We start from the raw sequence: 15,874 nt of genomic DNA on the forward strand, positions 1-15,874 counted from the left end.
CATCAGAGAAACCGACTCCCAGATGGACCCGCTACAATTTGCTTATCGTGTAGGCAGAGGTGTCGACGATGCAAAAACATTCATTATAGATACTGTTCACAAACACCTGGAGCACCCCAACACCTCAGCCAGACTCCTGTTTGCAGACTTCTCCTCTGCATTCAACACCCTGCAGCCTCACATCCTGGCTGACAAACTTTCAACTTGCTTCCATCTGAACGACCAGCTCATCCTGTGGATATTGGACTTTCTGACCAACAGATCACAGAGAGTTCTGGTCAACAACACCTTCTCCAACCTCAAACACACCTCAACTGGCTCCCCTCAGGGCTGCGTGCTCGCACCTCTGCTCTTCTAGCTCTACACCTGTGAGTGCAGAACCACACAGCCAAACTGTCACCTGGTGAAGTACGCAGACGACACAGTTCTCTCTGCTGTCAGGCCCCTCTCAGCACCATGGACCAGTTCTTTAAGAGTTTGTGGAGTGGCGTGACAGCTCCTGCCTCGAACTGAACATGAGCAAGACCAAAGACATGGTGGTGACCTTCTTCAACAAGCAGAGGGAACTGGCTGCAGCTGCAATCACCACAATCCATGGGAATCCTGTTGAACTAGTAGAGGAGTATAAGTACCTGGCTACCATCTTCGACAGCCTGCTGAAATTCACCTCCAACACCGAGGAGATTCTCAGGAAATGTCAGCAGCAAAAATACCTCCTAAGGAAGCTCAATTCCTTTGGAGTCAGTAAGAACATTCTTCTGACCTCCTACTACTCCTTCATTGAGAGCATTATTACTTTTTCTATAACCTGCTGGTTCCACTCCACCACCCTCCAGAACAGAAAGCGCCTGCAGAGCACGGTCACAGTCTGCTCTAAGATCATTGGACTACCTGTAAGGACATCGATCTATGAGCAACAGACAATCAGGCTAGCAGGTCGGATCATGCAGGACCCCTCACACGCTCTCTTCCCAGCGTTTGAGTGGCTCCCCTCAGGACGCCGGCTTCGCTGTCCCTGCTGCAGGACAGAGGAGAAGATCAACCTTTGTTCCTAGGGCTGTCCAGCTCCTCAACTCCTAACCCCCCAACAGACACCAACACCTCTCACCCAATGCAGACTCTCAGCTGTGAACTTTGCTGTTTTTACTTCCTTCCATTTGCCATGCACCTTAACTGCCTCTGCTTTATCTGGTCTCATGCACTACATCACTTTATTCTATCCTTTTTATATCATACAGTTCTGGTTACTTATTCCAGATGTTTCTTATCCATCATTGCACTACGGTCACTTTATTTATCTAATTTTTACCTTTACAGTTATATTGTTTATATTAGTTCTGTTGTTCCATTATTCACCATGCACATTAATAACTTATCATTTAGTATTTAGCCTACTTGCACATAGCTCTGTATATATATATTTAGTTCTCGTTTACTGCACATAGTGCTGTTTACATCTGGTCACTACTGTACATAGTTATGGCTACATCTGTTAGTCCGATCACTGTCCACTTATGTCTACTCTTTTTATATTTTGTATTTTTAAGTTAAGTCTAAGCTTTAAGTTGTATCTAAATTGACACTTTATATTTAGGTTAAAATGTTTTGTACTTGCACTGTTGTTAATTTACTGCTCTGTGTGCTTTTGAATTGCCACCCGGGTACAAATAATGTTTTTTGAATTGAATTGAATTGAATTGAACACAGAGGCCTCCAAGGAAACAGAGTGACAGAAAGAAGAGAAGATATCAGGAGAGAAGAAGAATCCTTACACTGTAACTGTTTCATATTGTAGCATGTCCTGGACATGCAAAAAAGGGGTGAATAACTTTACTATAGCTAACGGAAGCTCACCACCCATTAGTTAACTAGACTACTCTTTCCTAGAACTAAGTGAGAGCTCACTTCCTACCGGTCGCTATTCTACTCTTTCCTAGTACCTGGAGCTATGTAAAATTACTCCGCTAACACCCTTTGGAGGACAGAGGACTTGCTATAATCACAGCCCTAGGATTATCTGCCTAACATTCATTTCTAGAATAATTAGATTCAAGAATAACCCCTGGTATAGGACTCTAGATTACCCTCCAGAGAGGGAATAACTGTAATCTCTCCCCGCTAGGATGTTAGGTGTGTATGAAGTGTGTAGTAAAAGTCAGTAGAAGTGTGCCGTGGTGTAACTGCTCAAGCTCACCTTCCGAGGTTCACGGGGTCCTTAAGGGAGACTCCGTTCTTTGTGGTGTGAATAATTTTAGTCAGAAAATGATTTCAAAAAGTTTCTGAAAATGTAAATGCAAATACAAAACAGTAAAAGTATAAAAATGTAAAAAGAAAACCAAACACAAAGACCAAAGTCTAAACCTAAGAGTGTAGACACTTGAGGTTTTAAAAGATCTTGGTCTCAGAGACTAAGTCCCAAAATGGGGATTCAAAAGTCAGAGTGACGTGGAGTCCTTTAGAAAAGTGAAAAAGAACCCTGATCAGCTTTTCCACAGAGTTTTTATAGCCAGACGGTCGCTTTTTTCCAAGATTCTGTAAAACCTCAACAATGCATATTTGCAGAAATGAGATACATCCACAGTTGATACCAAGTTCAACCAAGTTCATATGTGGTTTTGATGTCAAAGCATACAAGGTAACACAGGTCATACTAAGTTCATGTGTGGTTTTAGCTCGAAGACCGTGAACCAGGCAGATACACAGAAATGCTACACACCTACGATCTGGTATGTGGTTTTGCTCAAAGTGGTCTCTTACCAGTCTTTAGTTTCTTATTTTTCAGGTTTAATTCTGACAAATCTTCTCCTGTCTCTTGCCAATCATCACTGTCATCAGTCTCAGGTTCGTAAGAGTCTTCTATCTCGACCTCAGTCTCTGGTTGTAAACGTCTCTCTGGATCTGAGTCTCTCTCTGGTTCTGCTCCTCCACAGTCCTCTCCATCAACTCCTGTTTCCATCTGTTCAGTTTGTCTCTGATGAAGCTGTGAGGACTGAGGTTTCTCTTCATCATCTTCACTCTTCACAGAGACAGGAGTGAAGGGGAACTTGGTGGTATCAGCCTCCTCCAGTCTTTGAAGCTGTTCTTCCTCCTGACTGCTCCACAGTTCCTCATGTTCTTCTTTAATGTGTTGGGGCTTAGTGTCCTCCTGGTCCAGAATGTGGCTCCACTCCTGCTGCTCAGGTGGAAGCTCTTCTTTACTCACCAATAGTTGCTGGCCATCTGCAGGACACAGTTAACCAACATTAACGGTACTTAAACTGTTTTTTTTTTATATTAATAAGGTCAAATGTCAAATTATTTCATTTTCAATGGCTGAAAAGCTTTAGCGGAGCTGCACTTAACGGTGAATCCCAATAACGCTGTCGGTAGAAACAGCATTCACAGCCGCTCCTCTGACTGCCGTTAAGTGAGCCGGCGTTCACAACGGCACATCAGTTGAGCCCGGGTTTGATTTTTTGCCATCCCTAAATTTCGGTTCTCTGACTGTGTAGTACAACTTTTACACATTGCAAGCATGCTTATTTGATTCACAATTAAGAGACTTTGCATGCAGAGTGGACCTCCCGCCTAAAGCAGGTTACTGTACACCTAAGGCTTATACTGTTTACATAAGCAACAAGCAGTCTGGTTGTATAGCTCTCAAACTATGCCTCCGCTCACCTCTCTGCTGAACTGTACTGGGTGCAGTCGGCTTACACAAAAAATAGCCAAACTTGAGTGCCAGTGCCAAATCCATGAGGCGGAATAGCCGCAGAACCTTCCCGCTTCCCAGACAACAACAACAACACTCCCCCGGCTCAGTCCTTCTGTCATCACTTAGCCAGCACCGTTAATCATGCAATCTATCGACGAGGAAGACAGGGATCGGCCCAGGCTTGGTGCTAAGCTAAAGTTCAGAACTGTTCCACACATGCTCCTTTGGAATATCGGACTGTCATCCAGGGAAACAAGAGGCGAGGTCGGAAACCCGCCCCGTACACCCCCCATCTGGGCCCCTTTCCACGTCTGGATCCATCTGGTTGTCAAACAAGTTCGAGGTGCTCGGGAAGTTGGAGAAACACCTGTCCACTCACAACCAGGAGCCTCCTGTCGGTCCAGCTCAGCCACCGTCAAAGCCACTTTCGGGAGCGAGTGGAGCCCCAGCCCGTCGGTCTGCAGTTACTGGACACTGTGCTCCGCTACGACACTGATACTCCAGGGAAACCAGCTCCCTGGTCCCAGGTGAGCACCCACATCAACCCACAACCCTTGTTACAGCAGACTCTATCATCAGGAATGTCTGATCTGGATCAGTACTAACATGTTGTGTCCCGGGAGCTACTGTCCATGACATCACTGACATAGCCATAGAGGTACTTGCAAACAAACCTGTTGTTATGATAATGCGTTAGGAGGATTCACTTCAGTGTCTTTAGCGGTAGGCGTGGTTGGTAGGAGGAGAAGCAGGGTCAGTACTGATGACACACCTGAGGGGGGGGTGTGGTGGCTCTGTCTCTGTAATCTTCATTAGCAGCACCTGCGGAGGAGCCGGCAGAAATTGGTTTTGAGTCGAAGAGACGCCACGAGGAAGACGTGAGGACGCAGACAACTGAGAGACTGAACACTTCACGGGTTCTTTTTACACATGAACTAAACTGATATGAAAGAGAAGGCTGGTGGAGGAGATCACATTCACGGAGGCAGGATACACATTCACGTTTACGCAACACATAAGGAGAGGCATTTAGGTTACGGGCTCAGCGGCCTTAGCGCTAGGATAGCATTTAGCTGTGGGTTTGCATGTTAGCTCGTAACACCTGTAATCAACAAAGTCATAATCCACGTAAACAGCAGTCTGAACTACTGAAAGCTGACTTTGTCCACTTGTTCAATACACTGAAAAGATCCGTGCGCCAAATTCATGTGTCTGGTCCTTTCCCCTCCTGTGGCCGTGGTTGTGGGCGTTTCAGCCGACTGTGGGCGCTGCACACCTGGCTCTCATCTGCATGCGCTGCACATGGTGTCAACTACGTTGACAATTTTAACCTCTTCTGGAACCGAAAGGAGCTGTTCCGGGACGACGGCATTCACCCAAACTAGGGCAAAGCTACTGTTGGGAAACATTTTTAACGGTGTTTCACACTAACATGTTCCGTTCCCAGGTAATCATAACAATTCACCAACGTCCACTCCCTCTGACCAGTCCCACCACTATTGACATCCTTCTGGTCCTAGCGCGAGTGTCATTGGTTCCTCATGCCCGTATACAGCTGATCATGTGGAGCCAGGATTGTGTCACACTCCTACTACATCAAACTACTTGAATCATTTGATTTATGCTTCCACTTAGTACAATCATGAAGAAACACAACATATCATACCACTCATATGCTGATGACACACAGGTATACATTTCACTTGCATATGATGATCTAAGCCCTATTGATAAACTCACAGAGTGTATCTCCTGGATGTTCGAAAACTTTAAAAACTCAACAGACAAGAATGAATGACTCTTTGTTGGTCCAAAAAACTCAGAGACACATCCATCTACACCTCAAATCCATGTCAATTAAACACAGTGAGCAGGCCAGAAATCGTATTATTTTAGATTACGACCTTAGCTTTGAAAATCACATCTCCAACATTACCAGAACAACATTTTACCATTTAAAGAACATATCAAAACTCAGATCCTTCAGATCCCAAACAGACGCAGAGAAATCAGGTTAGATCACTCTAACGCTCTGTATGCCGGGTTATCCAAACAATCTGTGAAACGACTCCAATTTATTCAAAAGCCAGAGTCCTGACATACACAAGAAAATGTGAACATATTACTCTGGTCCTAAAAACTTTCCATTGGCTCCCCGTACAACACAGAATCACCTTCAAGTTCTCTTATTAGTCCATAAAGCACTTAAGGGTTCGGGTTCCAAGTATATTTCTGCCCTGCTCACAAACTACAACCCGACCCCTCAGGTCATCAAGTGAAGGTCTGTTAGTCATACCAAGAATCAAATCAAAGTCTGGAGAGGGGACCTTTAGTTACTGTGGCCCTTCTATCTGGAACAAACTACCTGCTGACCTGAGGTCCATCACAACTGTCTCTACTTTTAAAGCTAATCTGTTCTCTCAAGCATACGAATAATTAGTCTTTGAGTATGTGTGTGTGTGTGTGTTTTTTGTTTTGTCATGATTGTTGAGATAACCATTTGTCTCTTGTATTCCTGTTTTTATCATCAATGTAGAGCACATTGAGTTCACCTATAATTAAAAGTTCTTTATTAATAAACGTTCTATTCTGTTTATCAGCTCCTTTACGGTAAACAAGACGAGGGTCCTGCAGACCCATGTGACACGATTGAAAGGAGACACTTCAAAATAAAAGCACGAAAAGGATAGATATATAGAATGCAATGTGATTTTCCCTGTATTTCCCGACCTTCCTCTGACCCAGTGTCCTTCTTTTTAGTTGCTGGTGGGTTCTTCGCTGGAGAGAAAGGCTCTTTTCTTTTGGAGCTCTCGGTAGAGACCTCCATCTTAGCATCATCATGGCCGTAAATCTCCGAGCTACTGCGGGCTGAAGAGAGCTTCTTGTTCGTCTTCATGCTGCAATTTCCGGAGCACTGTAAGGTTAAAGCGTCGGTATGATGTATTAGAGATTCATACGATCACATAGAATTGAGGTGGATTTTAAAGTATGTGTAAAATTGGGACAAGCAGACGGAGCTCAGAAAATACGCTGCACCCGGTCCGCCATCTTACCGGAAGTCAGAAGAAGAAATAAAGGATATTGCGTTTATTTCCGGTTGTTTCTTAGCGCGTGTGTCTGTGTTAACCAAGGGGCAACCTCCGGTCTCGAAAAATGAAGCCTATGCGGAAGTACAAAAAACTGCAGTTCCTCGAGGTTCCGCTTGATGCTGGCTGCAGAAGCGCCGGAAGTGCCATAAGCCCACAGCCAAAAAAGCCCGTTTTTACCACAGGAATCAACATGTTTACAGCCTGGTTCAAAAAACGAGATATATCTGAGAAGTTGACGGCCCCTTCTCCTCACACTGTGGGGGGGGTGAATTTTTTTATAACTCATCAGATTTTATTCTATTAAGGAAAACGACTGTGCCCATATTTGGTTGTGTCAGATTTGATTGACAGCTCTGCGCGCTGCATCTGTCTGTCAGGTCAGCAGGTCAGGAGGTCAGCAGGTCAGGAGGTCAGCAGGTCAGGAGGTCAGCAGGTCAGGAGGTCAGCAGGTCAGCAGGTCAGGAGGTCAGGAGGCTAACAGCTTGATCCGTCTGATTTCTCCTCTTTCTTACTTCGTTTGGAGAGTTTGTTTAACACATATCTGACAACATACATGGCTTGCTGTGCGGTTAACAGACCATCCAACAAGTTGATGCTTCAGTTTTCTTCGGTAAGTGATATAGTAGTGTTATATTTACTGCTCACTCATGTGTTTATATTTACGGACCTAGCTTGTTTAGCGTTAGCTTGTAAACCAGTCGGCTAACTGTGTAGCTCATTATTTACATTATTTACAGTCAATGGTTTAGAAATGTTTGTTGTTAAGATGTTGTTGTTGAAAATAATGAGTTTGTGTGATGTTAGAAGCTAAAGGTTCATCTCGGTGGTTATCTGATGTTATGATGAATGTTATTCTCCACCTAAATGTGAACATTAAAAACAAACTTTGTGTAGTAATTATCCGTCAGTAACATAAACTGAACTGAACCTAATGTGCTGTGTAGGTTATAGAGGATGACATTAACGTTACATGGTTGATGTAGTGTCTTAAGATTTGAGCAAACTGTTAACAAATTAAAAAAAATGCACTTTGTAAGAGCATCTGTAATCATTAAGAACTATATTAATAACCATATTAATTTTCACTGAACTCATACACAGAATATAGCTGTAGAAATATAAAATATAAATAACATATGGAATGAAAATAAGATTTAAAGCACATAGATATAAAGTATAAGAAATAGTTTGAAGAATACAGCCATGTACTGAGCTCATGTTAATAATAAATGAGTTACTGTATGTTCTGTACTAAAGCACAGAGAGTTGGGACCTGTTAATGATTTAAATAATTCAGGTTATATTTGTTTCATGTTAAGATGAAGTACTATCCACAATAAACTGCTTAATTTTTCCTCACACAAAATCTGAGACAATTTGATGTGGAATATCATTGTGTGAGTGAGAGAGCTGAAAACAGCATGACTACAATAATGTTTATCTTCTTCACTTTGAATAGATGTTGATTATCTGAATACTGGACCTTTGTTGTCTGGGTAGTACACTGTTGAATTTATAAATGTACTCTTACACACAGATGAATACCGAAAAATAGATGAGAACAAAAAAAATGATTTAATGAATAACTGATATTTTCTCTCTTTCTTTGCCATCCTGAAGACCCCTCACTAAAAGTCCATGTTCTCCTGGATCCATGTCACATGCTCGAGCTTCTTCTGAATGACTTTTCAACAGTCGAAGTTCTGCTGAGAGAAGATGGCCAGCAGATAAGACAGCAGTACATGAAGGAGCTCCACAAGCTTCAGGAGGAGGAGGAGGGTTTGCACCTTGGAAGACTGTATTCATGCTGTTCAAATAAAACTAGATCTCCTCCAAACAACTCGCAATCAAACCATTTTCTTCCCATTTTAAAACCCTTTGTCCAGTTTAGATGGGAGAAGTTGATATTATGTGATATTGATCTGGGAAGACTACATTTCTAAATCATTTTTAACTGTTTTTATTCACAAGTTATTGATCTTATTTACTCTCCATGTATCTTGATTTAAGAATGGGGCTGTGTTTAAGGTCATCATTTTGCAATGACTCTGTTCCATCTCACTTTCAGAAATGAACTGCATTAGTATTTATCAAAAGAATAAGAAGTTGTGTAAAAGTAGACTTCCTTCCCTAAGCTATTGAGTTGAGCATTAATCTGAAATGTATCCTCATAAGTAGACATAAAGGAGTGCATTTATATAGAAATATTTATTTAATCTGAAAAACAACATTAAAAAAAGTCTGTTTTTACAGCAGAGATGAACATGTTTACAGCTTGGTACAAAACAAACAAAGAGGTGTGATTAGCTCATGTCTGGATGGACACACACTGTACGGGGGGTGAATGTTTTGATGACTCATCAGTTTTGATTTGATGAAGGATAAGAGTTATTCACAATAAGGCGTGTAGCTGACCAGCTTGACAGGTGGGCGCGGTGTAACGGTTTGTCAGGAGGTTTAAAACCCGTCTCAGCTCTCAGTCTGTGGGTGACATCACTCAGGCCATCCGGGGGAGACCTCCCTCACAGCGAGCTGTTGAAGAGAAGCAACTGAAGTCCACCCCAGAAGAACAAACAAATACAGATGTTGTTGAGGCTCAGGTTTCTTCCTCTGTCTCTGCAGCTCTCTGGGCACCTCGATGGACCAGTCACCAATAATCCACACTGTGTCTATAGGAGAAATACAAAGGTGTTCAATTAATGCCTCAGACAACATGTACAGTTAACTACATGTGACAGCTCAGGGTGTTTTTTTGTTATGAGCCACATCTGCAGGAATAATATTGAACAAGGTAGCTGCAGCTCATAATAATAGATGCCAGTCTTAAACACTATTTTTTCTAATACTTAAAGTTTTTGGTGTGAAGCTGACACTGTCCACAGACTCCATGACTTCACAGGTTCAATAGAAAACAAATGTCTTATAATAAATACTAAATCATTATTTTTCAATTGTCATGTTCACCTCATCGCTGTTGACATCAGTAAATATAAAACACAGACATTCCTCTTTTTGTCAGAACAGTAACATGAACTGTATGCTTTGTAATATTGATTTCTTCTGGATGTCTCATATTTATTTACAGTTTATAGATAAAACTTTGTTAATGTATTTCTCTGCTAACACTGACAAAGTCTAACTGCTCTGACAAATAACTCATAACCATGATCGTACATTTAACAAAGTGTAGTTTTAAGACTTTAATTAAATATTTGTGTTGAATATAATTAGTTTTAACTGTGTTGTAGAAAAGTTAAATGTTAACTTACTGTTTGTAGAGTTTTCTCAGGACGAGCAGGAATAGTTGATGATAGCAGCCTAGCTGTTAGCTATGCTGTGAAGTGGACTGCTGACGTCGAGCTGAATGGGCGGAGTTAAGTCCCGCCGGTCCCGCCTTACTGCTGTCGTTAGGTTGATCCGAAGTTAGGTTGAGACTGCAAATCCAATATGGATGCGGCCGTCGATTGGACTCATTTTCTGCCTATGTCACAGACGGGTCAGGGTTCGTCCAGTAATATTTACAGTCTATGGCGTTAACGTTGTAGATGTTCTGTAAAGGGAACTAAAGCGGGTTGTTTCCACCCGGACCATTGAGTGTGTAACACAAGTTGTGAGTAAACGCTCCTGCTGAGCAGACACGTGATTCTCCGTGTGTTTATTAATGATCGTTAGGGTGCTAACGTAACAGTAGATGATCAGAGTAAAGTTGTAAAGACGTCAGCGCTGAGTTGAGTTTCCCCTCTGTGACTCTTGGATGTGTGTAAGATGGCCGGGTTTAAGGATCTTAAAGAGTTATTCAGTCGACGGCTGCTCGCTGCGGTTATCAGAGATATAACAGAAGAAAGAACAACAAGTGGATACGAAGAGGAGCTCCACCGACAAAGAAAACTGCTGGATGTGATTTTAACTCCTGAAATCAAGCTACAGAGAACAGGTTGGTTTTCTTTCCACTGCTGGAAACGTGTTTCCTGCTCATGTTTCAGATAGCAGAGCCTTTAGCTAACTTCCACAGACGCACACAGCACAGTGTTAGCTGCAGCTAGCTCCTGCTAACAACATCATTGAGTTTACTGGACTAAAAGACTCTTTAAGTCTTCACCTATTGAATCCAGCAACGGATCTGGTTATTGGAGATACGTTTTAGAAACCTTAACAATATGCTATGCACATGGCGGAGTTTAACACTTCGGTAAAGTTAGAAATATATTCACAGATTCGGCTTTCCCGGATCAATAAGTCATCAGCGGAACATTTTTACAAAACCGACACCTCTCTGCAATCACAACAAGATAGACTGCGAGCTACAATCGTATTTTCCTCAAAACGAGCCGTCCTCCGCGTTGGGGAACTTGCATTGGCCTCTACGCAGAGCCAGCTGGTGCTCGGTGCAGGGACCATCTGCAAATTGCAACACCGAAAAAACATGATACAGAAATATTCAATAACTTCCCCCAGGAGAGGTGTAGTGTCTATAAATAATCCAATGTTCAATAAAATCCCTTTTGTAAGGTGTATGGTAAAAAAAAAAAAAAATCCCATTTTGAATAAATGTCCTCCTGCTCTATACACTACATCACATTGCTTTGGATTAAGGGCTTTCATGTAATTTCAGTGATTTTTTATCATTAACTTTGGTAATAAAATAAGTAATAACTGTACTATAACATGATGTAGTGCCATCAAACTCACAATACACATAAACCATCTCCTCTTGATTATACGATAACTCTTAGTTTGGTAAAATGTGCTTTAGGTATTACAATTTGCTTCCATATAACTTCAAGGTTTTCTTGATAGGTATAATTAGCAATAAAGTCACTATTATAAGTTATAGGGTGATATATCAAAGCGTCTTTCAAAGAGTATTTAGAAAAGAATAAATCAAATGTATTATTATTATTATTATTATATGTAGTAGAAATATGAAATACATTTTGAAGTTGGTGCCTTCTTGACCCAAAATGCAGAAAGTGTCTTTTTGGCTCATGTGGCTGAAAGACAACAACTCCCAAAATGCACAGCACTGCCCCAGCTCGAGCCAGCCCGGGCTCCTCATCCTCACCGCCGCCGAGAGGCAGCAGCCGAGACACGAGACCTGCCTCGTCGCTATATTGCGACTCGTAGAAATAGCCACGAACATCCGATTCGAGCACAAGACCTCCAAAATCCACTTCATCCATATCAGTTTGAAGTTGAAACAAACTTTCCTCCATTGTCGGTTCTTCTCAGCTTTCTCCACAGATAGCATAGCTACCAAGCAAGATAGTGGATGTTGCTTTTAGATTCTGGGAGTGAGGTCCCACCCACTGATCTGTGATAGGTCTGTAGCTTCAGTGGGGTCTCCCCCCCCCCATGGGCGGGTTGAAAACATGAGGAACTAGTGATGTAGTTTCACCCCCTCTAACCGAAGCAAACACTTTTATTTTTTTTAACAAGTTCCTTTTTTTCCATGGTTAAGTTAATACAATATCTTTGGCCTACCACAAGTTCCTTATTTTCTTTCAAAATAAAGGTAGGTTTGTATCCCAAAAGGAAGTAAATTAACCTAACCTTAAGACAAAATTATAAAATAAATTTTTCAAATGCAAAATAAGTGAATTCCAAACATGATTAAAATGTGATCAATTCCAATCAACTATTGATTTTCAGCCTTTAAAAATGAAATCATTTGACAGCCTTTATTAAAGGTTCTGTATGTAACTTTTTACATGCATAAATCATTTATCGCCCATTAATAAGCGAACGGTTAACTGATGTGAAAAAGTAGATGTTCACTGTCTATCTGTGTTGCATGAATACATTTTTTTTACCCGGGTCGTATTTTCCGCGAAAGCTCCAGGAAGTGACATTTTATGCACGTTCTCTACATCCTCCTCACTCCGCTCCGCTTACAGAGATCAACAGTACAACTCATCACACACTCCCGGTCTTCACCTCCACAGCCAGAGGCCGTCTTCCACACACTTCTATCCGCTCTAGGAGCTCTCAAAGACAAACTCATCACACACTCCTGCTCTCAGCCAGTGCCTGCAGAGACTGTTGTTTGTAGGATGGAGAATGAATACAGACACACAGACTCCTTCACAGACTTTCACGTGTATGACCACTTACCTCCTCTGTAAACATTATGCCGGTAAATATCCAGTGTTTCACGACCGATGATGATGCTCCTTTGTGTACGTACGAGCATGTGAGGGAGAGCGAGCAACAGGTTACTGGTGCAGTTCACCTAACGGTCTGCGGTATCACTACAAACGCAGTGTTTTTGAAAGTTACATATATTCCCTTTAATATTCAAGAAGCAGTCTGAGTACCGTTAATGTTTGTTTACTGTGTCCTGCAGATGTCCAGCAGCTGTTGGTGAGTAAAGAAGAGCTTCCACCTGAGCAGCAGGAGTGGAGCCACATTCTGGACCAGGAGGACACTAAGCCCCAACACATTAAAGAAGAACATGAGGAACTGTGGATCAGTCAGGAGGAAAAACAGCTTCAAGGACTGGAGGAGGCTGATACCACCAAGTTCCCCTTCACTCCTGTCTCTGTGAAGAGTGAAGATGATGAAGAGAAACCTCAGTCCTCACAGCTTCATCAGAGACAAACTGAACAGATGGAAACAGGAGTTGATGGAGAGGACTGTGGAGGAGCAGAACCAGAGAGAGACTCAGATCCAGAGAGACGTTTACAACCAGAGACTGAGGTCGAGACTGAAGACTCTGATGAACCTGAGACTGATGACAGTGATGATTGGCAAGAGACAGGAGAACATCTGTCAGAATCAAACTTGAAAAATAAGAAACTAAAGACTAGTAAGAGACCACACAGCTGCTCGGAGTGCGGTAAAAGATTTAACCGAAAAGGGAATCTAACCAAACACATGATGATTCACACAGCAGATAAACCCTTCAGATGCTCTGTTTGCAGTAAAAGTTTTACCCAAAGAGTAAATCTGACCACACACATGTTGGTTCACACAGGAGAGAAACCCTTCAGCTGCTCTGTTTGCAGTAAAAGCTTTACCCAAAGACAAAGTCTGATGTATCACATGTTAATTCATACAGGAGAGAAAGCCTTCTGCTGCTCTGTTTGCAGTAAAAGCTTTACCCAAAGAGGAAATCTAACCAAACATATGTTAATTCATACAGGAGAGAAAGCCTTCAGCTGCCCTGTTTGCAGTAAAAGTTTTACCCAAAGAGGAAGTCTGACCACGCACATGTTAGTTCATACAGGAGAGAAAGCCTTCAGCTGCTCTGTTTGCAGTAAAAGTTTTACCCAAAGAGGACATCTGACCACACACATGTTAGTTCATACAGGAGAGAAAGCCTTCAGCTGCTCTGTTTGTAGTAAAAGTTTTAACTATAGAGGAAATCTAACCAAACACATGATGATTCACACAGGAGAGAAACCTTTCAGCTGCTGAGTGTGGTACAAGGTTAAGTTCTAAGGCACAGCTGACCAGACACATGACGTCTCACACTGAAGAGAAACCCTTCAGCTGCTCTAAGTGTGGTGACAGGTTTACTTCTAAGACAATTATGACACGTCACATGATGATTCACACTGGAGAAAAAGTCTTTAGTTGCTCTGTGTGAGAAACGATTTAACCATAAGTCTAGTCTGACATATCACATGGCATATCACAGAGGGGAGAAACCCTTCAGCTGCTTGTTTTGCAGTAAAACTTTTGCCCAAAGAGGAAATCTGAACAAACATGATGATTCACACTGGAGAGAAATGCTAATCCTGTTCAATGGTAAAACTGATCCAAAGGATTCCAATTTAACAACATCACTAATGTGTATTCATAAGTATGTATTGACTAACAGATGTATAACTGCTGTTATAAAGGGATATAAGACAATTCTATTCACAGGAATCTGTCTCTATATATTTGACTTTTGTGATGTTTTGTTGCTGAGTAAATTGGGATCATCTATGACGTTTGAATTTAAAGTGTTTATATGATACAGTTACAGTGTAAGGATTCTTCTTCTCTCCTGATATCTTCTCTTCTTTCTGTCACTGTTTCCTTGGAGGCCTCTGGGTTGGGTAGCACAAGTTCTTCAGACAGCTCATGTGTCACCTTGTAATAAATAAACTGATGTAGAGTGAGAAAAACTTTTATCTACTTGTGTTATTTTGTGTCGAGTGCCTAAAGTCTCTTTGGTAAAGAAAAGGAACTCAGCAGATCCTGATGCAGAGTGACCACAGTCAGATCAGGTCCAGGTTGATTTAACTGAAAACCTTTAACCCTTAATAAGAATCCTGCAGTCAGAATACAAAATAAAGAAAATCTCAATATACCTGAACATGCACAGGATTAATTAAGAGTGCAGAGGCCACTGGGCACAAAACTGCTGCAGCCTTTGATCACAAACTGAATGACAACACTTGTAGATGTCATCTGGCATTCTGGATTTACTCAACATATTGTTAGAAGAAACAATAGAAATGCATTACAGCCTTCAGTGTGTATAACTAAATGGTACATGGAAAAAAACACTTCAATTGTGTGTATATTTGTTCTGTTATCATTTCTCTCTTTGGCTTCCTTTTTGCTGCTTCACTGACTCCCCCAGTGCATCTCTGGCAATCTGATGAGCCAACTCCACTCCGACTCTCCCGGAGTTGCTGGACATACTCGGGAAGAAGGAGCTGTTTAAGGGTCGGGGGGCAGGCCAGTTACCAGGTCCTCCGGTTCACTAACTTCATGGCCGAACATCATGAAGTTGGGTGTGGAACTGGTAGCGCTGTGTCTGGTTGCTCTGTAAGCCTTGACAGCGTAGGGGATCATAAGGTCCCTGTGTCAGCGCTCGGCTGTTGTGGCCAGAATCTTCTGCAGGGTGGAGTTAAATATTTCTAACGCTTAACGTTATTTATGATATTGCTTACGGCTGCCAAAACACTCAAAGTGGATAAATAACGAATGCAAACTGAGCATAGGCTGCAATAATAGTTAAACTCACTTTGATCATTTTACAACATCAGCATAACGTTTACAGTTCGTCTACGGGTTAAAGATTGTTGAAAGTTGGTTATAAAGATATATAAGATTATAAAGGAAGCATTGACCCACCTTTCCTTAACTTTTAGAG

The 15,874-nt window shown here is 41.9% G+C and overlaps 1 protein-coding gene and 1 long non-coding RNA gene across 2 annotated transcripts in view; one reads left to right on the forward strand and one right to left on the reverse strand.

The window, feature by feature from the left end:
- Positions 1–8,402: 8,402 nt before the first annotated feature.
- The window catches only part of LOC136178527 (uncharacterized), a 142,577-nt gene continuing 135,105 nt past the window's right edge, over positions 8,403–15,874 (reverse strand). Inside the window, exons 2-3 of the long non-coding RNA XR_010665926.1 lie at positions 10,053–10,308; positions 8,403–9,452 (exon numbers count right to left, since the gene is read on the reverse strand). This is a non-coding gene — a long non-coding RNA (uncharacterized lncRNA). The remainder of the gene's footprint in view (positions 9,453–10,052; positions 10,309–15,874) is intronic.
- On the forward strand, positions 10,329–14,344 carry LOC109996338 (gastrula zinc finger protein XlCGF57.1). The gene is made up of 2 exons (XM_020650413.3): positions 10,329–10,717; positions 13,127–14,344. Exons 1-2 carry the CDS (start codon positions 10,549–10,551, stop codon positions 14,197–14,199), a joined length of 1,242 nt encoding a protein of 413 aa, XP_020506069.2. The 5' UTR covers positions 10,329–10,548; the 3' UTR covers positions 14,200–14,344.

This window comes from Labrus bergylta, chromosome 3 (assembly GCF_963930695.1).
Source record: "Labrus bergylta chromosome 3, fLabBer1.1, whole genome shotgun sequence".
NCBI classification, from domain to species: Eukaryota; Metazoa; Chordata; class Actinopteri; order Labriformes; family Labridae; genus Labrus; species Labrus bergylta.